At 55.4% G+C, this 17,105-nt stretch overlaps 1 protein-coding gene across 3 annotated transcripts in view; it reads right to left on the bottom strand.

Moving 5' to 3' along the window:
- ZCCHC24 (zinc finger CCHC-type containing 24) overlaps positions 1–16,527 on the bottom strand; it is a 60,835-nt gene extending 44,308 nt beyond the window's left edge. Inside the window, exons 1-3 of one of the 3 annotated variants that reach the window (XM_029244617.1) lie at positions 16,167–16,527; positions 3,710–3,910; positions 3,447–3,568 (exon numbers count right to left, since the gene is read on the bottom strand). In XM_029244617.1, the coding sequence (XP_029100450.1) occupies positions 3,447–3,568; positions 3,710–3,910; positions 16,167–16,412 (569 nt within the window). In that variant the 5' untranslated portion in view covers positions 16,413–16,527. Of the gene's footprint in view, positions 1–824; positions 3,569–3,709; positions 3,911–16,166 lie in introns of those variants that run through there. The other 2 variants (XM_029244615.1, XM_029244616.1) reach the window with 2 other exon arrangements.
- Positions 16,528–17,105: the final 578 nt, after the last annotated feature.

Consider the following 17,105-nt stretch of genomic DNA (forward strand, 5'->3'; position numbering starts at 1 on the left):
CAAAAGGATAAATACTGTATGATTCCATTTATATGAGGGACCTAGAGTAGTGAAATTCTTAGAGACAGAAAGTATAATAACAGTTGCCAGGGGTTGGGGGAGGGAAGGGGAGGGAATTATTGCTTAATGGGTACAGAGTTTCAGTTTTGCAATCTAAAAAGAGTTCTGGGGACGGACGATGGGGACAGTTGCACAACAATGTGAGTGTACTTAATGCCACTGAACTGTGTACATTGAAACATGGTTAAAATAGTAAATTTTATGTTATATGTATATTGCCACAATTTTTCAAAAGGTTAGAGTAGAAAGTAAGGAAATAAGAATAGAAAAACAGTAGAGGAAATCCACTAAACCAAAAGTTGCTTCTTTAAAAAGTTCAACAAAGTTGACAAACCTTTAGCTAGAATGACCAATAGAAAAAAGAGAGAAGGCTCAAATTATAAGAATCAGAAGTGAAAGAGGGGGACATTATAAAACAAAATGAAAAGGATTATAAGGGAATATGATGAAAACTGTATGCCAATAAATTAGATAATTTAGATGAAATGGACAAATTCTAGAAATACACAGGCTACAGAAACTGACACAAGAAGAAATAGAAAATCAGAATAGACCCATAACAAATAAAGAGATTCAATTAGTAATAAAAAACATCTACTCACAAAAGAAAGCCCAAGCTCAGATGGCTTCACAGGTGAATTCCACCAACCATTTAAAGAAGAATTTATATTAATTCTCCACAAACTCTTCCAGAAAATAAAACAGGATGGAATACTTCCTGAATCATGGAACTGATAAATGTTATTACATGGATGAACCTTGAAAACAATATGCTAAGTGAAAGAATCCGGTGACAAAAGACCACATATTATATGAATCTATTTATATGAAATGTCCAGAATAGGGAAATCTACAGAGACTGAAAGTAGATTAGTGGATGTTAGGAGATGGGGGTTCAGAGGGTGATAGCTAAAGAGTATGAGGTTTCTTTTTGAGGTGACAAAAATGCTCTTTAATTGATTGTGGTGACGGTTGCACGGCTGTGTGAATATGCGAAGAGTCATCAACTTGTGTATTGTAAATGGTTGAATTATAACTCATTAAAGCTGTTACCAAAAATAAGCATTTCACCTTTAAATGTTATAAATGCTGAGCTCTTACATAATAGTTCATTTGAAACAAAGATTTCCACCTGTTCCTTCATTCCGGAAGGCTTGTACTAAGCACCTGCCGTACTGTATGGTACCTGGGCTGGCAGAGATGAATCGAGCCCAGCACATGCCCCTGGGGCCTGTGGTCATATTCCAGCCTCTGCTAAAATACTTACCTAAGTACGTGCACTCTGCACTGTGATGCAAGGGAGATAAAATAATGCTGGCCAACAGTTATTGAGGGCTTCCTGTGTGCCAGGCATTGTGCTAAGCACTTTCCATGCATTACTTCACTGCGTCCTCACGGCAGTCTCCTGTGTTAATGTTCTCACTACCCTCGTTTTACGGATGGTGACCCTCACGAAGAGTGAAGGGAGATCCTTGGGTCTGCAGGAATCCCGGATAGAATCAAGTCTGAGATGAGGCCAGAAGAGGGGCTCTACCAACTCAAGGGAGAAACAAGCTCCACAGGCCATGGAAGTCTCAGCGTGGAGCTGTGTGGATGCTCAAGGAAACAAAGAGCACAGAGGCCCCAAGACCAGGGCTCTGCCCTCTCCTCAGCACGTCACCTTTCTGAGGCTCTGTTTCTCCAACTGTAAAATGGGGTATTACTCCTACTTCGGCCACAGGGTTAAGAGCCCTGCACAAGATAAGCGAACACGCTGTGTAACCCATATAAAGGAAGGACCGTGGTTGGCACAGTGCTAGAAAGTGAGAGGCACCTAGGAGAGGGACCCTCCTACCCCTCACATTGGGAAGAGCTCTGGCCCCGTCTGGGAGAGCGCAGCGCGTGCGCAAATACACACACACCTTCGCCATCCCTCCACCTCGGACTCGTCATCTGTTGCCTTTGGATACTGGTCACCCTTGTCCCATCAACCTGCCAGCCCCACTCAAGCCCCTCTCCTCCTGGAAGCTTTCCCAGGCTGTCTGCCCAGCACGAGCACACCTCCTCAGAGCCCCTGAGAGCCCCTGCTTATGTCTGAGCGTCACCTGCCTGTAGGGTTGAAATCTCCACTCCTCCACTGACCGGCTTGATGGTCCAGTGTGAGACCTTCACTCACACAAAGCATCCCGCAACAGGAGGCTATTAAAAGCACTTAGCACACCAGGCAGAAGTGAGCGCTGAATGAAATGCTTGGAGAGCACTTAGCACACTGCCTGTCTCCTCCTTAAACCTGGTGGAGCTCTGCTGTGCCCTGTAGGCAGACTGCCTGAGAGCTGACAACCCCTGTGCTGGTGGCTCAGCTGGGGAAGGCTCACTGGGTGGGCCATGGGCACATCTCTGAGCGCCAACCAGATCCTCACCCTCTGCCAGGATCTCCTCATGCAAAGGGCCCCTTGCTTACTGTGTACACTGAGGGTAGACAGGGCACAGGGGAGTGCGGATCTGGAGGGCAGCCCATCAGTGGGTCCGGCGTGGGTGGGTCTTTCTTGGCCAGGGCTGGGGGAAGGGCTGAGGTCACCGGCTGAATCACCGGGGATCTTACTAGAACACAGTTCTGGGCTGGGCCTGAGATTCTGCATTTCTAACAAGCTCTGGGGTGATACTGATGCAGCTGTGGCCGGCCGTACTTGAAGCAGCCAGGACCTGAGGCATGGCACGGTCATTTCTGAGAAGAGCGGTGATTGGCAATCGCACCTCGACCTCCCGCCGGTCCTGGAGGGACCCAGCCCTGCCCAGCCACACCCTCGGCTGCCAACATCTGGAGGGCAAGACTACACGGATTTTCTGAGTTTCCAGGATTCCATTTCCATTACACGTACAAAATAAAAGTAGTACCACGTTCTAAAAACAGTGGAAAGTATGAAAAAACAATAGGGAGAAAAAAATCACTGATAATCTCGTATGGTGTTTAACACAACTCTTAACCTCTCTCTCCCCAGGATTCCAAAGCCATGTCGGTCAGAGAGTCAGGGTCGCCTGGTGAGTGGGGTCTGCCCCCCAGACCCCCACCCTGTCGTGGCAAAGCACCGGGTGAGAGACGGGGCTGCTCCTGAAGCCTCGGTCTCCCAACCCCCTTCCCACCCCAAGGGAGCGACACCCAGCCCACGGTGCCCGAGGCCTTCACCTAGACCTATCCCGGGGACACAGGGCGTGGGCAGGGTGCCCCCTCCCCCTCACGGGAGCAGGCTGCAGAGGAGGTAGAGGCGGGGGCCTGGGGGAGGGGGGCGCACATCTGGATCCCTGGCCCAGAGCCCACATTCCTTCCCTGTGAGCGGGAGGCGGTGGGCTCTCGGGAGAGCTGTGAAGATGCTGCCTGCCCCCTCCTGCCCCACGGTAACAGGACCCACCTCGGCAGGATGACTGGGGGGACTCGAAGGCCCAGAACCTCATTCTGGGGTCCCCCACCCAGATTGCTGACCGGCCAGTGCAGCACCAAGCTGGGGGCTCTGTCCCGTCCATACCAGCCAGCCTGCCTCAGAAAAACCAGAGGGGACAAAAAAGTGGCGACCAGCAGCCACGGGGCCAGGCGCTCGCTGAAGGGGCCCTGGGGGGACACAGGGCCCACAGGTCAGCAGGGGCCCTGAGCCCCACCGGGGCCGGGCTGCCTTACCTGGGGGCAGTCCTTGATGTAGTGTCCTTTGTTGAAGCACAGGTGGCACAGGTAGTTGGGCGGGGGCCGCTTGCTGGGCTTGCGGGTCTCAGAGGTGAGGGTCAGCTCGGAGAAGTGCTCGGTGAGGGAGCTGAGGCCGTCGGCGATGTTGTTGAGGGAGCCGTAGGGCGAGGCGCTCTTGTACACGCTGCTGCTCAGCGCCTGCAGGGGACAGAGGCTGTGAGGGCTCTGGAGGCCTGGCCACTTACGGCGCTGTGGCCTCCTGGGAACCTCCACAGGCCCGTACACGCACACGCACACGCACACACACGAATTCATAGTGACCCTTCAGCCGCCTGAGGGCTCCAGCTTCCTGGAGGCTGCATTCAAGTCCTACCTCTAGTTGTGCATCCAAGGACAAGCCAGTTAGCCACTCGGGGCCTCAGTGGCCCCATCCGGTAAATGGGAATAACGATAGCTACCTCCAAGGGCTTCTATGAGGCTAACATGAGGCCAAGAATGTAAAGCCCTTTATTTCCTGCTGGGCCCTGAGGAAGCACTCAGTACCTGGGGATGGTGATGACAATGATCATAGCTCTCTACACACTGCCAGGGGTAAGACGTACGGCACAAAGCAACCTGTTAGAGCCGGGGCTCTGCCACGTCCTAGTGGGGTGACTTGAGACATCAGCTCGCAGCATTGTTTCCATAGTACAGAAGAGGAGACTGAAGTGCAGCATTTTGCCTGGTCTCCTGCAGCCCCAGGCCTGTGCACACTGTGTTCCGGGGAGCCCTCGTCCCGGCCCCGGCCAGCTCTCTGGAAGCCCGGGGAGGAAGTGGCCCACCTCTCTCACCTCTCCCACCTCCAGTTGACAGGAACCAGATGTCTTGCCTGGCTTCAAAGTAGACGCGGCCCAGGCCCCCTCCTGGTGTATACAGCTTCTATTTATAGGAGTCACGGGCTCTGGGCGGCCGGGCACACTGGAATTTAGCAAAGGTGGGGCCTGCGGTGAGGCTGGCAGGGAATGGCCGTGGGCCCCTCTCCTGGGGCCAGGCCAAGGCTGGAAAGAGGCAGCTTCCCCAGGAGGCTGATGACATACCTGGGCACGGGGCTTGGGCACACCTGGCCCCAGCTAAGGTGCCCAAGAACCCCAGCAGTGAACTACAGACCTTGGGGAGACTTGTTGGAGAGACAACACAGCCTTGTTCTTGGGGGTCCCCAGGCTCATAGGGGAGGAGAGCCACCGAGAGGAAGTTGCCTCAGGCTCCCTTACAAAGATGGGGCAGAAGGAGCCCAGGGTAGGGACAGTGCTTTCTGTGTCCCCTCAGTGTGGGAAGGCAGGGAGGTGAGCTGAGAGCTGGCACCAGGGGATCAGACACCCCTCGTCCAACCAGGACAGATCCCACCCCTCACACATGTACGCCTCTGGGGGGTCTGGCACTCCTCCCTAGAGGACACAGCCCTCACTCTTCTTGGCTCCCTGGACACCCTGCTATGTGACCCTGGGCCAGCCCTTTCCCTCTCTGGGCCTCTGTTCTCTCCCATGTAGGTTTAGACCACAGCCTGGGATCTGGAAGGAAAGACAGAGACACCACATCCAGGGCAGCCAGGCCCAACACACAGTCAGTTTGCAGTGACTGGGCATTGAACTCAAAGGGTCCTAATGACCATTTCTGCTCTACCACTGCCCAGGGCTACTGTGAAAGATCCCACACAAACCTGCATCAAGTCTCAGGGCAACTCTCCAGCTCTTAGAGAGCCCCAGATGGTCCATCCTGAAAGGCAGAGGGTCCCCCATCCCTGGAGGTATGCGAGCCAAGACTGGACAACCTTAAAGGATGTAGGGAAGGTCCCAAAGGAAGTGGGATTAGATGATAATAGTAACATATACTGAGCACTTTAATGTCCCTGGTGCTGGAAACTTTACACGTGTTAAGATAGCTGACGCTCACCACAGCCCTATGAGCCACTGTCCCCATTCTACAGATTCGATGAGTGTGTCCAACCTTGTATTGAATGGCCTGGGACACTTTTAACAAATACAGTTTTCTGGGCCCCACCTCAGACCTACCAAAGCAGCCACCTAGGAATGAGGACCCAAAATCTACTGCATTGTTTCATTGCAGTAAAATATACATTACATAAAACCTACCCTTTTAACAATTTTTAAGTGTGCACTTCAGTGGCACTAAGTACATTCACACACTTTATTGCACAACCCTCACCAGAGCCCATCTCCAGAAATTTTTCTTTATTCCAAACTGAAACTCTGTCCCTGTTAAACACTAACTCCCCGAAGCCCAAGTCTGCATTTTAAAGCTCCCCTGGGGCAGCTCAGGTACAACCTGTCCAGCCCTACCTGGCCTTGGGAGCACCTGGACTTTCCAGCTATCAAGGTCTCTCCTTAGCTTGTCTCTCGACCTCTCCCCACCAGAACTGGTCTGGGGGAGGGCAGTATCGCCCCAGCCTCCCAGAGAAAAGTTCATCCAAACAAGAAACTTGAAGCTCCAAAGGGTGTGACTCACCCTCACGGCTGGGAAATGCAACTTCACAAATAACAACCCTCTTATTTTTTTTCTCTTTTCTTTTCTTTTTTCTGGATAAGATTGAAGCAAGTCCACAGGGATCAGGGCTGTTTCGGCAGCAACTTGTCAAGAGGAAGGGGAAGTTTGGTGGGAGCCAGAAGAGAACTAATTACACCCTGAAAAAACCTCTCCCCCATCTTGTGGCCACACACCCCTGCCCACGGTGGCCCCGTGGGTATCCCTGGGCAGCCAGAGGCCTCCGAGCAGGCTGTCTTCTCCCCAGCAGCTTGACATCCCCCCCCATAGCCTCAGATGGGGCACAGCTTTGCCCCTCAGGAGGGTCACACAGGCAGCTGCGGGTCAGAGAAGCGAGGCCAGAGCTCCCCTCATCGCCGACCAGTGTGCTCCGGCCTGGCCCTCACGGGTGCTCCAGCTCCCTTCCCCCCGCCACCATTCAAGACGACACCACGAAAGGACGAAAGGCGGAACAGTCAACTGACCCAACCTCACTCTCAAGTTACAACGGAGAAACTGAGGCCCAGCGAGGCCCGGGGGCACAGACCAGAGCACACAGCCAGGCCTAAGGGCCAGGAGTCCTGCTTGCCGGCCGGCTGGATGGGCAGGTGGGGCAGCAAGCTGTTTCCTCTCCGAAGCTCCAAGGAGCTCGGGCCATGGAGGTGAAAGGCAAGTTGGTCTCTCGGACATTTCCACGGCCTGTGGGGACTGGCCAGAGCAGAGGCCAGGACACACAGAGCTCCCTCCCTCTGTCTGTGGAGCCGGGGCCCTGGCCTTTTGGGTTTCCCACGTGTAAAATGTAACATGGACCAGGGGAGGAGTGCAAACTTGATGATCTCTGCCAGCCTGCTTCTTCAAGGTCCAGATTCCAGGTACTGAAAGATGCCCCCAGAGCCTGGTCCACAGAAGGCACTTCATCCACGAGGTCATCACCTCTCCCAAGTCCTGCCGTCTGTAGCTGGAGGGCAAGGCTGGGCAGGGCTCCCCTTCATCAGTCAGCCCCTAACTCTGCAACAACGAAGCTGCTCCCCTTACTGTCCCACCAGCAACCGCTCTTTTCCCTCCAGGCCTGCACTTGCTGTCCACCCCTGGGATGCCCACTCTGGGTCCAAACCCCTGCAGGACCGGGCTCTTGGCCATGGCTCTAACTCTAGTGGTGTGGCCTTGAACCCACCCCTTCTTCTTTCTCAGGCCTGGGCGCCAAGGGATGGTGTGAAAAGCACAGGTTCAGGTGCTTCTGAGGCCCCACTGGCCACAGAGTCCCCAGCCCCCTCCGGGGGCCTCCTGACCTCCCGGCCATAGCCCTGTGCTGTAGGCTGGGGTGGGGACCACCCTGTGACTCCCCTGCCCTTGCCTGAAGGGGCTCTGATGTCTCTCTCTAACCTCTTTACACGGTGATACCTCCTCATCTCTCCACAAGGCTGGACATCCCCCAAGGCAAAGATTCTGCAACCCTCCGTTGCCCCAGAGACCAGACTGTTTCTGGTGTCCCCCTACGCCCATGACTGTCCTGTGTGCAATAATCACAGGCGGGAAGGGAGCTCCCCTTGACAGATGAGGGTATGGATGCTCCAGAGCCTTGAAGGGTTTAGGCCAGGGTCTCTGGGTTCCCACGGCTTAAAGCTGAGGGTGATTTCACCTCAGATGTAGCTGCTCCGGGCAGTGGTTGTGGGCAGCCCCACTAGTGTGTGGCTCTGGGTTATCTGGGCCCAAATCACCAGCCTGGGGGAAGAAACCGCCCCTCCTTCCTCCCTGGGTCAGCGACCCCAGCAGCTAGTAGGAAGCGTGGGATCCTTATGCCACATGTGGGGAACAAAGCTTCAGATTCCTGTCCATTGCTGGAACTCCTCCAAGGTTCTGGCTTGGCTGTTGGAGAAAGTTAGATGGGAAGATACTACAGTTTATTCTCATCCTACTCGTGTTAGATACTTGACTGGATCCCTTCCCTTTCTTAGTCTCATCCCTGACAAGAACACTCTGGATGGGCATTACTGGTCCTATTTTATAGAACTGGAAACTGAGGCTCAGCGAGGTTGTGTAACTTGCCCAAGGAAACACAGCCAGCCTGTGGCTGAGAGGAGAGCCACACCCAGATCTGTTGGCCTGCTGTATTTCAGCCCCCGAATGACCTCCAAGGCTTGGCTTCCCCTACAGGAAGGGGACCCAGAGTAAAACACCTGGCGTGGACCATCCTCCTTGGCACAGAAGCCCCTCAGCCCTGGCAAGATGAGACACCAGCTTCTCTGGGCTGCTTGAGGGGCTTGGGCCCCGGGGTTGGTGGTTCTGTTGAGGGGTTTGGGATACACAAGTGCAGATTTCCAGGGCTGACTCAACCTGACAAGATGTGCTCCCCCTTGGCTGCCCCCCCAGGACAGAAACAGGGCACAGTGGGAGGGGGGAGGCAGGAGTTAGGGCAGGTGGGCAGAAGCTTCCGAGAGCAGACCAGAGGGAGAAGCGATGGGTGCAAGAAGAGAAGAGGGACAGCAGGCAGAGGCGGGAGCAGCCCGGCAGGGAAGGTCATGGCGGTGGCAGTGGGCAGCGTCCAAGGAGGTCTGTCCAAAGCAAATGCTGAGTCCTGCTGCCCCTGGGCCTGAGACGGCCCTGGAGGAGGAATTCTCTGGTCCTAGTCTCAGCTCTGTGGGGGCTCTTTCATCAGCTGAACAACTGCTTTCTTATCCCCAAAAGCCACCCCCATACACACACACAGACACGCGCACGCACACACACACATGCACACACATACACACCCACACTCCTCTCTTTGGGACAAGAAACCATTCATCTCACAAATGAGCCTACCCCTTCTCCAAAGAGATCTGCACTTCTTCTACCCGCTGGGGTCTAACTGGGGCTCCGGCCCGCAGGGTCAAACACAAACACATCCTATACACACAAGCAGGGGCGGATGTGGGCTGGGCTCAGGGACAGAAGGAGACAGCCATTGTCAAGGCTGGAGCTGGCCGATGGGAGAGTGAAGCCACACCTGGACCGAGGGTTTCCCTAGCCACAGTCAGACCCCAGCTCTGCTCCTGTTTCCAAGGCCCAAAGCTGACCTGTGGGCCAAGAAGGTGGCAGGGTCGACCGTGAACGAGGTGGCAATCCCCCCTCTCCAGACCCCCAAGGGCACCATTGCCTCCTAGAGGCCCATTCACCCAGGGCATACAAAACACAATTCCCTGGACACAGCCAGAGCTTGATGGGAGATTCAGATTTAAATAAGCAAGCTGTGCTCTTCTTGGCAGGGGGAGTTGGGAGAGAGAAATGGGGAGAGAAAGGACCAGGGGATGCAGGAGCACAGTGGCAGCAGGACAGAGCAGAACAGACACAGGGGAGGCTCCCCATCCCCACTCAGTCCCTCCTGCTCCCCCCAGGTCACCACTCACTCGGTAGGTGTTCACGTTTCACAACCATGTGCCTGCTGCCCAGCTACAGCATAAGCACTGGGGACCAGGCTGCCCCTCGCTTCTAGAATATATTCACTACATCAAAGCAGAAAGCATGGATCCAAGACCTCGAGGACTAGAGGTCCCTAAGATTCAGCCAGTCTGGGGTGCCACTGAGGCTTGCAGCTTCTACAGTAGGGGGCCTGGATTTGGGATCCACTGTTGACATGATCCCCTTGAAATTACATGCAAATGCGAGTTCTGCGTGTGCACGCACTTGTGTGCTATGTGCATGGCACTGAGGAGAGGAATTCGAGCTGCTTTCAGATTCTCAAAGAGGTCCATAGCCAAAGAAGGCCAAGAGCTGTTAGCACACCTAAGCTTCTGCTGGGACCCTATCTCTAGGGATAGGGTTTCATGATTCCCAAGTCAGCTCTTTAAAATTTATCAAGCAATCCATAAACACTTCTTCTGTGCTATAAAACAAGAGGCTAAGAGACTAGGAAAGCATTCACAATAGTCACGAGTCTGGGGAAGGAAGAGGAGGAGAGAGTCCAAGTCATCCATCCACCCATCCACCTAGTGAATGTTAACTGAGCACCTAGTCTGTCCCAGGCACTGACTAAGCATCGGATGCTGTGATTACGAAGTGGAAAAAGACAGGATTCCTATTCTCAGAGTGTTGAAATGTAGCTATGGAGACAGACACATATTTCACAGAAATACCGATTGTTAAGACATGCTTTACCAGAAGGATGTACCACTCATCTGTCATGGGACACGGAAGCTGGAGGGAGTTGTGCTCCCCACGACAGCCAGGTAAAGCCTTCGGAGAAGAGACATCCACTGGTGCCATAAAGAAGTAAGTTGGAATCTGTCAGTTATACAGGGACAGTCAATAGCATTAGAAGCAGTAGCAACAGCAAGTGCAAAAGCTTAGAGGAATGGGTGTGCTTGGCGTTTTCAGAAACCTCAAGTGGACCAGTATGGCCAGAGAAGGACAGAATAAAGATCATACAACACCTGGGACTTCCCTGGTGGTCCGGTGGTTAAGAATCTGCCTTCCAAGGTAGGCGACGCGGGTTCGATCCCTAGTCAGGGAACTAAGATCCCGCATGCCACGGGGCAAATAAGCCCACACATGCCACAACTACTGAGCCCACGCACCACGACTAGAGAGAAGCCTGTGCGCCACAACTAGAGAGAAGCCCAAGGGCCACAAGGAAGAGCTCGCACACTGCAACAAAAGATCCCGCGTGCTGGGCTTCCCTGGTGGTGCAGTGGCTGGGAATCCGCCTGCCGATGCAGGGGACACGGGTTTGTGCCCCGGTCTGGGAAGATCCCGCGTGCCGCGGAGCGGCTGAGCCCGTGAGTCGTGGCCACTGGGCCTGCGCATCCGGGACCTGTGCTCCGCAACGGGAGAGGCCGCAGCGGTGAGAGACCGGCGTACCGCAAAAAAAAAAAAAAAAGATCCCGCATGCTGCAACTAAGACCTGACACAGCCAAAAATAAACAAATAAATAAAAAAAAAGATAATACATCACCACCATACACACATACACATACACACATGTGCACACACACACTTATATGACAGACCAAGCATCCTGAGATGTCCCTAACTCTATCTTCCTCCTCTTGAAGAGCCTTAGTTTCCCCATCTGCACAATGGGTTTGTGGCACACAGTGGATGCTGTGAGACAGGAGTGCTAGGAAGTGCTCAGTGTCCATCTCCTTTGCCTCTCCCAAGCCAGGCCACCGTTGGACTCACATCCCACAGAGCCCCATCCTGGAGCAAGGACATGACAGGAAACCCAGAACCCATGACCAATGCCTATCACTCCTCAGAAGGTTTGAGACTGGGGACAAAACATCCAAGACACTGAGGCTTGACAGAATACCCTGGTTACTGCTTGCCCTGCACTGGCGTCCAGTGAAAGATCCAGGCGAAAGCCAACTGCACCAGCTGGACGAGCCACAGAGATGACTATAGTTGGGATGGAGAAGACTGCTAGATCTAGCTCTGCCACTGTCTTGCTGGGTGACTTGCCAGGCCTGTTTTCTCTTCTGTAAAATGGGAGCCACGAAGAAAAAGATGCCAAGAATAAAGCATCACCAAGAGTAAGAGATGCTACTCAAGGGCCATCTTCTCCACAGGGCCCTTCTCTTGGTGCTGACAGTGCCTGGCTCTCGGCCGCTGCTAATTCCTTATTACTAATGCAGCCTGCTTTCCTCCCTCCCACCTGACTCAGATGGTCCATGAGGTGTGGTCTCCCCTCTGAGTCTAGGCCCGCCCAGTCAACTTAATTTGATGGAGGGAGGGTCAGACCACCTCAGCCAACAGGCCCTTGAACGATGGTCCCCCTTGCCTGACTCAGAGCTCAGCTTTCCAGGGCTGGCCAGAGGGAGCTGGGCATCCTCCCAAGCTCCCAGCTGGGTTGGAATGGCCATTCCTCCCAGGCCCTGGGGCTGCCCCCCACCACCCCACACAGACCACAAAGGCTGCTGGGAACAAATTTCAGTTCCTGAAGCCCACTCAGCCCCAGCGAGGCAAACTCCCACCCTCGAGCAGATATGTGGCTTTGTTCTACACTTCCAGGCAGCCTCTCAGCTCAGCCGCACCTGGGGAGAGCACAGTCCCTAATACCTGGGAACCTTTTAAAGCAGGACACTGTGGTCACCCCTCTATGGCTTCTAACAGCCCTGTGTGTGCCGGAGCCTGAAGCCCTGTCTGGTAAGCCTCATGAGACCTTTGCTGCTGTTCTCAAATCTCCAATGAGACCAGAGCTGCAAAGAGGAGGGTGTCCTCAGCGCTACAGAAGATAGTACTGGGACCCAGGAGGGCAACTGGGTTAATAGCTCCAGGAAGAGCCTCCTACGGTTTGAAGAAAGAGGTCTGCTTTGACAGAGCATTCTCTGAGCCTGGAGATGTTCATAACACTGGTGTGTGTTCTGTGCCAAAAATGTAATCCAGTCAAATAGGTATGCAAAATGCTGGGTTGAAGAAGAAAGGTTAGCAGGTTTTGTACTGCAGGACTTCTCAGAGCCTTTACTGTGTTAGCATGGTGTGCTTCCAAGGGAAGGACAGTATGCTATGTTTCCCAAATGTACCTGACCCCAAAGCCCTTCCCCCAACCTCCACAAAGTATCACTTGACAGTAGGGCCACATCTTCAAGCCACTTCTGGCCCTGGAGGAAGAGGGAAAGAAAACAGTTGCCTTAAGCATCTGACCTGGAGTGGGACAGCTACATCTCCTTTGAGGGGGTACAGGGACTACCCGGGAGGGGCTCTCGGCATCCCTCTGAGGTTCCTGAGAGCTAATGCTCAACATGGGGTAACTCTACTTTTCTGGAGGTGGAGTCCCACAGTCCCCACACTGCTGTGAATTTAAATTCCAAACATAGCCTGGCAGGGAAGACCCCCCCCCATGCCACCCACCCCCCACTCCCTCTAAGATCTGGCTTCCTCGGATACTTGGAGAGAGACAGGAAGGGCTCAGCCAAGGGCCTCACAAGTTCCCCTCCAAAGACATATAGTTGTTGCCACAGATCAGGGGTTGAAACAAGGGTTCACAGGGCCCGGTTTCTAGACCCAGAGGCCTTTTAAAAAACTGTGCAGAGTACCTGTGTGTGCTTTGGCCTGGCAGCCTTACCACAAACTGAGAAGCCAAGGAGTCCCCACAAGCATCCAAGTCGCATCCTGGTGTCTGCTCCTGCACTTTGCCCATGAACTCTGCCATCTCCCTCTCCGCTCCCAGGGCCAGTGTTCCACTCAGAACCCTTGGCTTATCTTCAGCTTCCAGAGCTGAGGTTCCGGGGCACAATGGGCTTCTGTGCCCCCATGTCCTCACATCTCCCCCCGCCCAAAGCCCAGCTGCATTCATGGTGTTTTGCTATTGTGGTGGGAGCAGCCTGGGGTGGTGCAGGAGGGGGTGGGCCCTTGGCACAGGGACCGGTGCAGACAGGCCGTGGTCAGCGGTCAGCATGCAAGTCACATCCGCAGGCACTGCCACCAGGCCTGCCAGGCTTTGCACAGAATGGCGACGCTCCTGGGCCCCTGGGTCCCTCCGTAGAGTCCCCTCCAGCCCACACACGACTTGCTTCCTGCCCAACAAGCCCCTTGGTGGCATTCAGGTGGGGGGTATTTTTTCTTGTTCTCTCAACCAGTTGCTATTCTGGAGCCATATTAGGTCACCAGCTAAGCCCTGGACACAGGAAAGGCCTGTCCCCAGGAGCACAGCTGGGGCTTCAAGAAGGTTTAGGAGGCAAAGCGGGTGGGGGGTGAGAGCGAGTGAGTCTGAAGCCAAGAGAGTCTTCCGGAAGTCAACAGGCCCAGCCCTCCAGCCCCTGCAAGGAAGCCCCTCTTACCTCCCTAACCCAGCCTGTCTGTAGGCACATCCTCTCCTGTACAGCTCTCAAATCCCATACACATCACCCTGGGGGAGAGCAGAGACTACATTTTACAGATAGGTAAACTGAGGCCCAGACAGAGATGAGGGTTCCTCCAAAGTCAGATCGTGAGAGACTTTCTTCCACCACTGCTCTAGATAACCTTTACCAGCTCCTTCTACAGTGGCCCCAGCAAAGGAATGTGCCTCTTCATGAGGACATCGAGGTAAACAGCAGTGAAGTGACAGAAGGCAGGTCTCACTGAGACTTGGGTGGGATCCTGGATGCCAGAAATTTCCAAGAGGAGGCACAACAGCCTACCCTCACAGGGGACTCCTGATGGCCCCAAACTCCCAGGCCATCTTAGCAGAGACCCACATGGTGGAACAAAGCCACCAGAGGGTGGGAACAGAGGGAAGCCAGTAGAGGCTGATTAGGGGACTCTCACTTGACCCGTGAGTCGTGGTCACCCTCCTGCCTTTGGGCTCCCACAGGACCCCCATGAAACCACCCACCCTTCACATGGGTCTGTCTTCTAATCTGGGGCTCCCGCGAGACTCTGGCAGAATCCCCAGGGGGCCACACAGAGCTCAACAAATGTTTGGTAAGAGAACAAACAACTGACAAGACCCAGGCACCGTCCTGCAAAGCCCCTGGTCACAGAAGCCATTCCCTGAAGAGGCGGCAAAGTCTCTTACAAGAAAGAAAGATTCCCAGCCAAGAACAATTCCTCACGTGGAGAGAGTGCTTTACAGTTTACAAAGAGCTCTGGCATACAAATGCTCTCGCCTGGCACCAAATAGTGCTTTCCAGACTCATCTCCCCCAGCTATGCCTGACTAGCCCAACACAGGTCAACCAGCCCTTCTCTCTGCTGGCCTGCCATTGGCCCATCTCTAGGCCTCAGGCCAGCGGTTTACATGTCCATGTCTCCCCTAGTCAATAATGGCAGAGGGGAACACATTATGGGGCCAGAAAGGGCGACCCTCTGTCTTCCCCACCTCCATCCCCAGCACACTGGTGTATACACAGGCCTTCTCCCACAAACTGTCAAGTATTCTGACTCTCCCGAAACTAACTGGTGTGCCCAGGTCTAGAAGGAAAGTGCCCCTCATGTGTGTCCTCTCCCCTGCCCCTTCCCCCTGCACTTTTGCAGAGAGAGCTGCCAGAAGGAGAGTGAGTGAAGGCCACAGAAGGGTGTCTGCAGTTCCCAAATGAGGCAGGAGTAAGTGGGAGTGGGGCCCGGGAGGAGTCCAGCTGAAGCCAGAGAGGGTGGTATTTGGGAAGGCTCTGAAGACCTCTCAAAGGGGCTGGGAGGTCCTGGCAATCTGTGTATTTATCTAGCTGGGGGAAGATGCACTGCCCCTCCGATTCTGTAACTGAATCCACTCAACAGGCAGACTTTGCAACAGCAGCCGGCCCAGGTTTCTGGAGAAGGCACTGGGCAGCTGGAACCTCTCCCCCTATCTAGCCCCCCTCCCAAGAGCTCAAGAGGATTTCCCTTTCATTTCCTTCCAGGCTGGGAGGGGGGGGGGACAGCGCAGTCTGTGGGGTCAGGCCCTCAAAAACCACTTCCTATGTGGCTGGGGGAGGGCGAGCGGCTGGAGGATGTATCTGGGGGTCCCTGTGTGAGAAGAGAAGAAAAATTCTCCGGGCTAGTCACTGCTCTCCAGGGTGCCCTTCGGATCGGGAACCACCGAAGTCGGAGGAGAAAAGATTTTAGGCCCCTCCAGAGGAACTCGGAGCAGAATCCACACTCTCCGTCCCAGCCAGCGGTGGCCGAGAGGGGGATGGGGTTGGGCGTGGGAAGGACACTTGGAAGGGGCTCCCTGCACAGGCCGCGCCCCGGCTGTCTGGAGAGAATCCGGAACCCACCCTCCCAGCCGGGCCCCCCCAGTCCCCTTGGAGCAGGGCGCCCCGGGCTGGGAGAGAGGGCAGGAGGGCCCCGCCCGCGCCTGAGCAGCTCCGGGCCGGGCTCAGCTGGGAGGTGACGCGCTCCCGGCGCCCCGGGGACTTCGGGCGGCGAGTTTGGCAGAGCTGAGCGAAGCCAAGCCAAGCAGGGCCGGGCAATACGGAGCCGGGCCTGGGCCAGGCCAGGAAGAGCCGGGCAGATACGAAAAGGCCCGGCACGGTCGACTGAGGGCGGGGGCGCGCAGGGGCACCCACCTCTCCGCGCTGCAGCTGGAAGAAGCTGTTGAGATAGCTGGAGTGCAGGGGCGAGCCCAGCTGCTCTGGGCGGCCCTTGCCGAAGGCCAGCTCTGGGGGCGCGGCGCCGGCGGGCGGCTCGGGCCGGAAGGCATCGAAGGCGCTCGCCTGGTGCGTGTCCTGCAGCGACAGGTAGACCCAGTTGAGCAGCTGGGCCGGCTGGTACACCGAGGCGGCGCTCGTATCGATGGCCGACAGCAGGCTCATTTTGCGGCGACGGTGCCGGCCCCCCCCCCGGCCGCCCGCTCGCGCCCCCCCGGAGCGGAGGGGCGGGCACCGGGGAGCCTGCGCCCACTGCCGCCGCCCGAGCCCCGACGGCGATCGCCTGCACCCCGCGCTCAGCCCACAGCCGCCGCCGCCGCCGCCTCCCCCCAACTGCAGCCGCAGAGCGCGCGGGCGGAGGAAGGAGGCAGCGAAAGTTGGGCAGGAAACTTTTGGGCACGCCCCCTCCGATCCGCCCGCCCCGCCCCACGAACCGCTATCTGCCTCAATTCTGACCCCTTCAGCGGCCGCTCCCGGGGTGGGGTTCTCCTAGGCCCCGCCCCTCCTGGAGCCGCCCTCGCTCTCTATTGGCTGTCTCATTGAATATAGAGTAATGGGGGCGGGGTGGGCGGGGAAAGAGAGCTCATCTACATATGTAGCACGGTTCGGGCCCGCCCATGGGCGGCCCCCTAGCAGGCCCCGCCCCCTCCGTGCGGCCAACCCAGCTCCCCCACCCTACAGGAGCTCAGTGCTGCTCGGGCCTGATCAATCCCGTCTCGCCTTGCTCTCAGCTCTCTTCTGTCTCTCTTTCTTTACAAATCCTTTCCAATTATTTCATTTTCACTGTTTTTTCCCCTATTTTCCTACCTTCCACATACTCTATCCTTTCTCTCAGACTAACATCTCCTGTGTCCGTCA

Source organism: Monodon monoceros, unplaced genomic scaffold (assembly GCF_005190385.1).
Source record: "Monodon monoceros isolate NGI ecotype Baffin Bay Population unplaced genomic scaffold, NGI_Narwhal_1 Super_Scaffold_4, whole genome shotgun sequence".
In the NCBI taxonomy this organism is placed as follows: Eukaryota; Metazoa; Chordata; class Mammalia; order Artiodactyla; family Monodontidae; genus Monodon; species Monodon monoceros.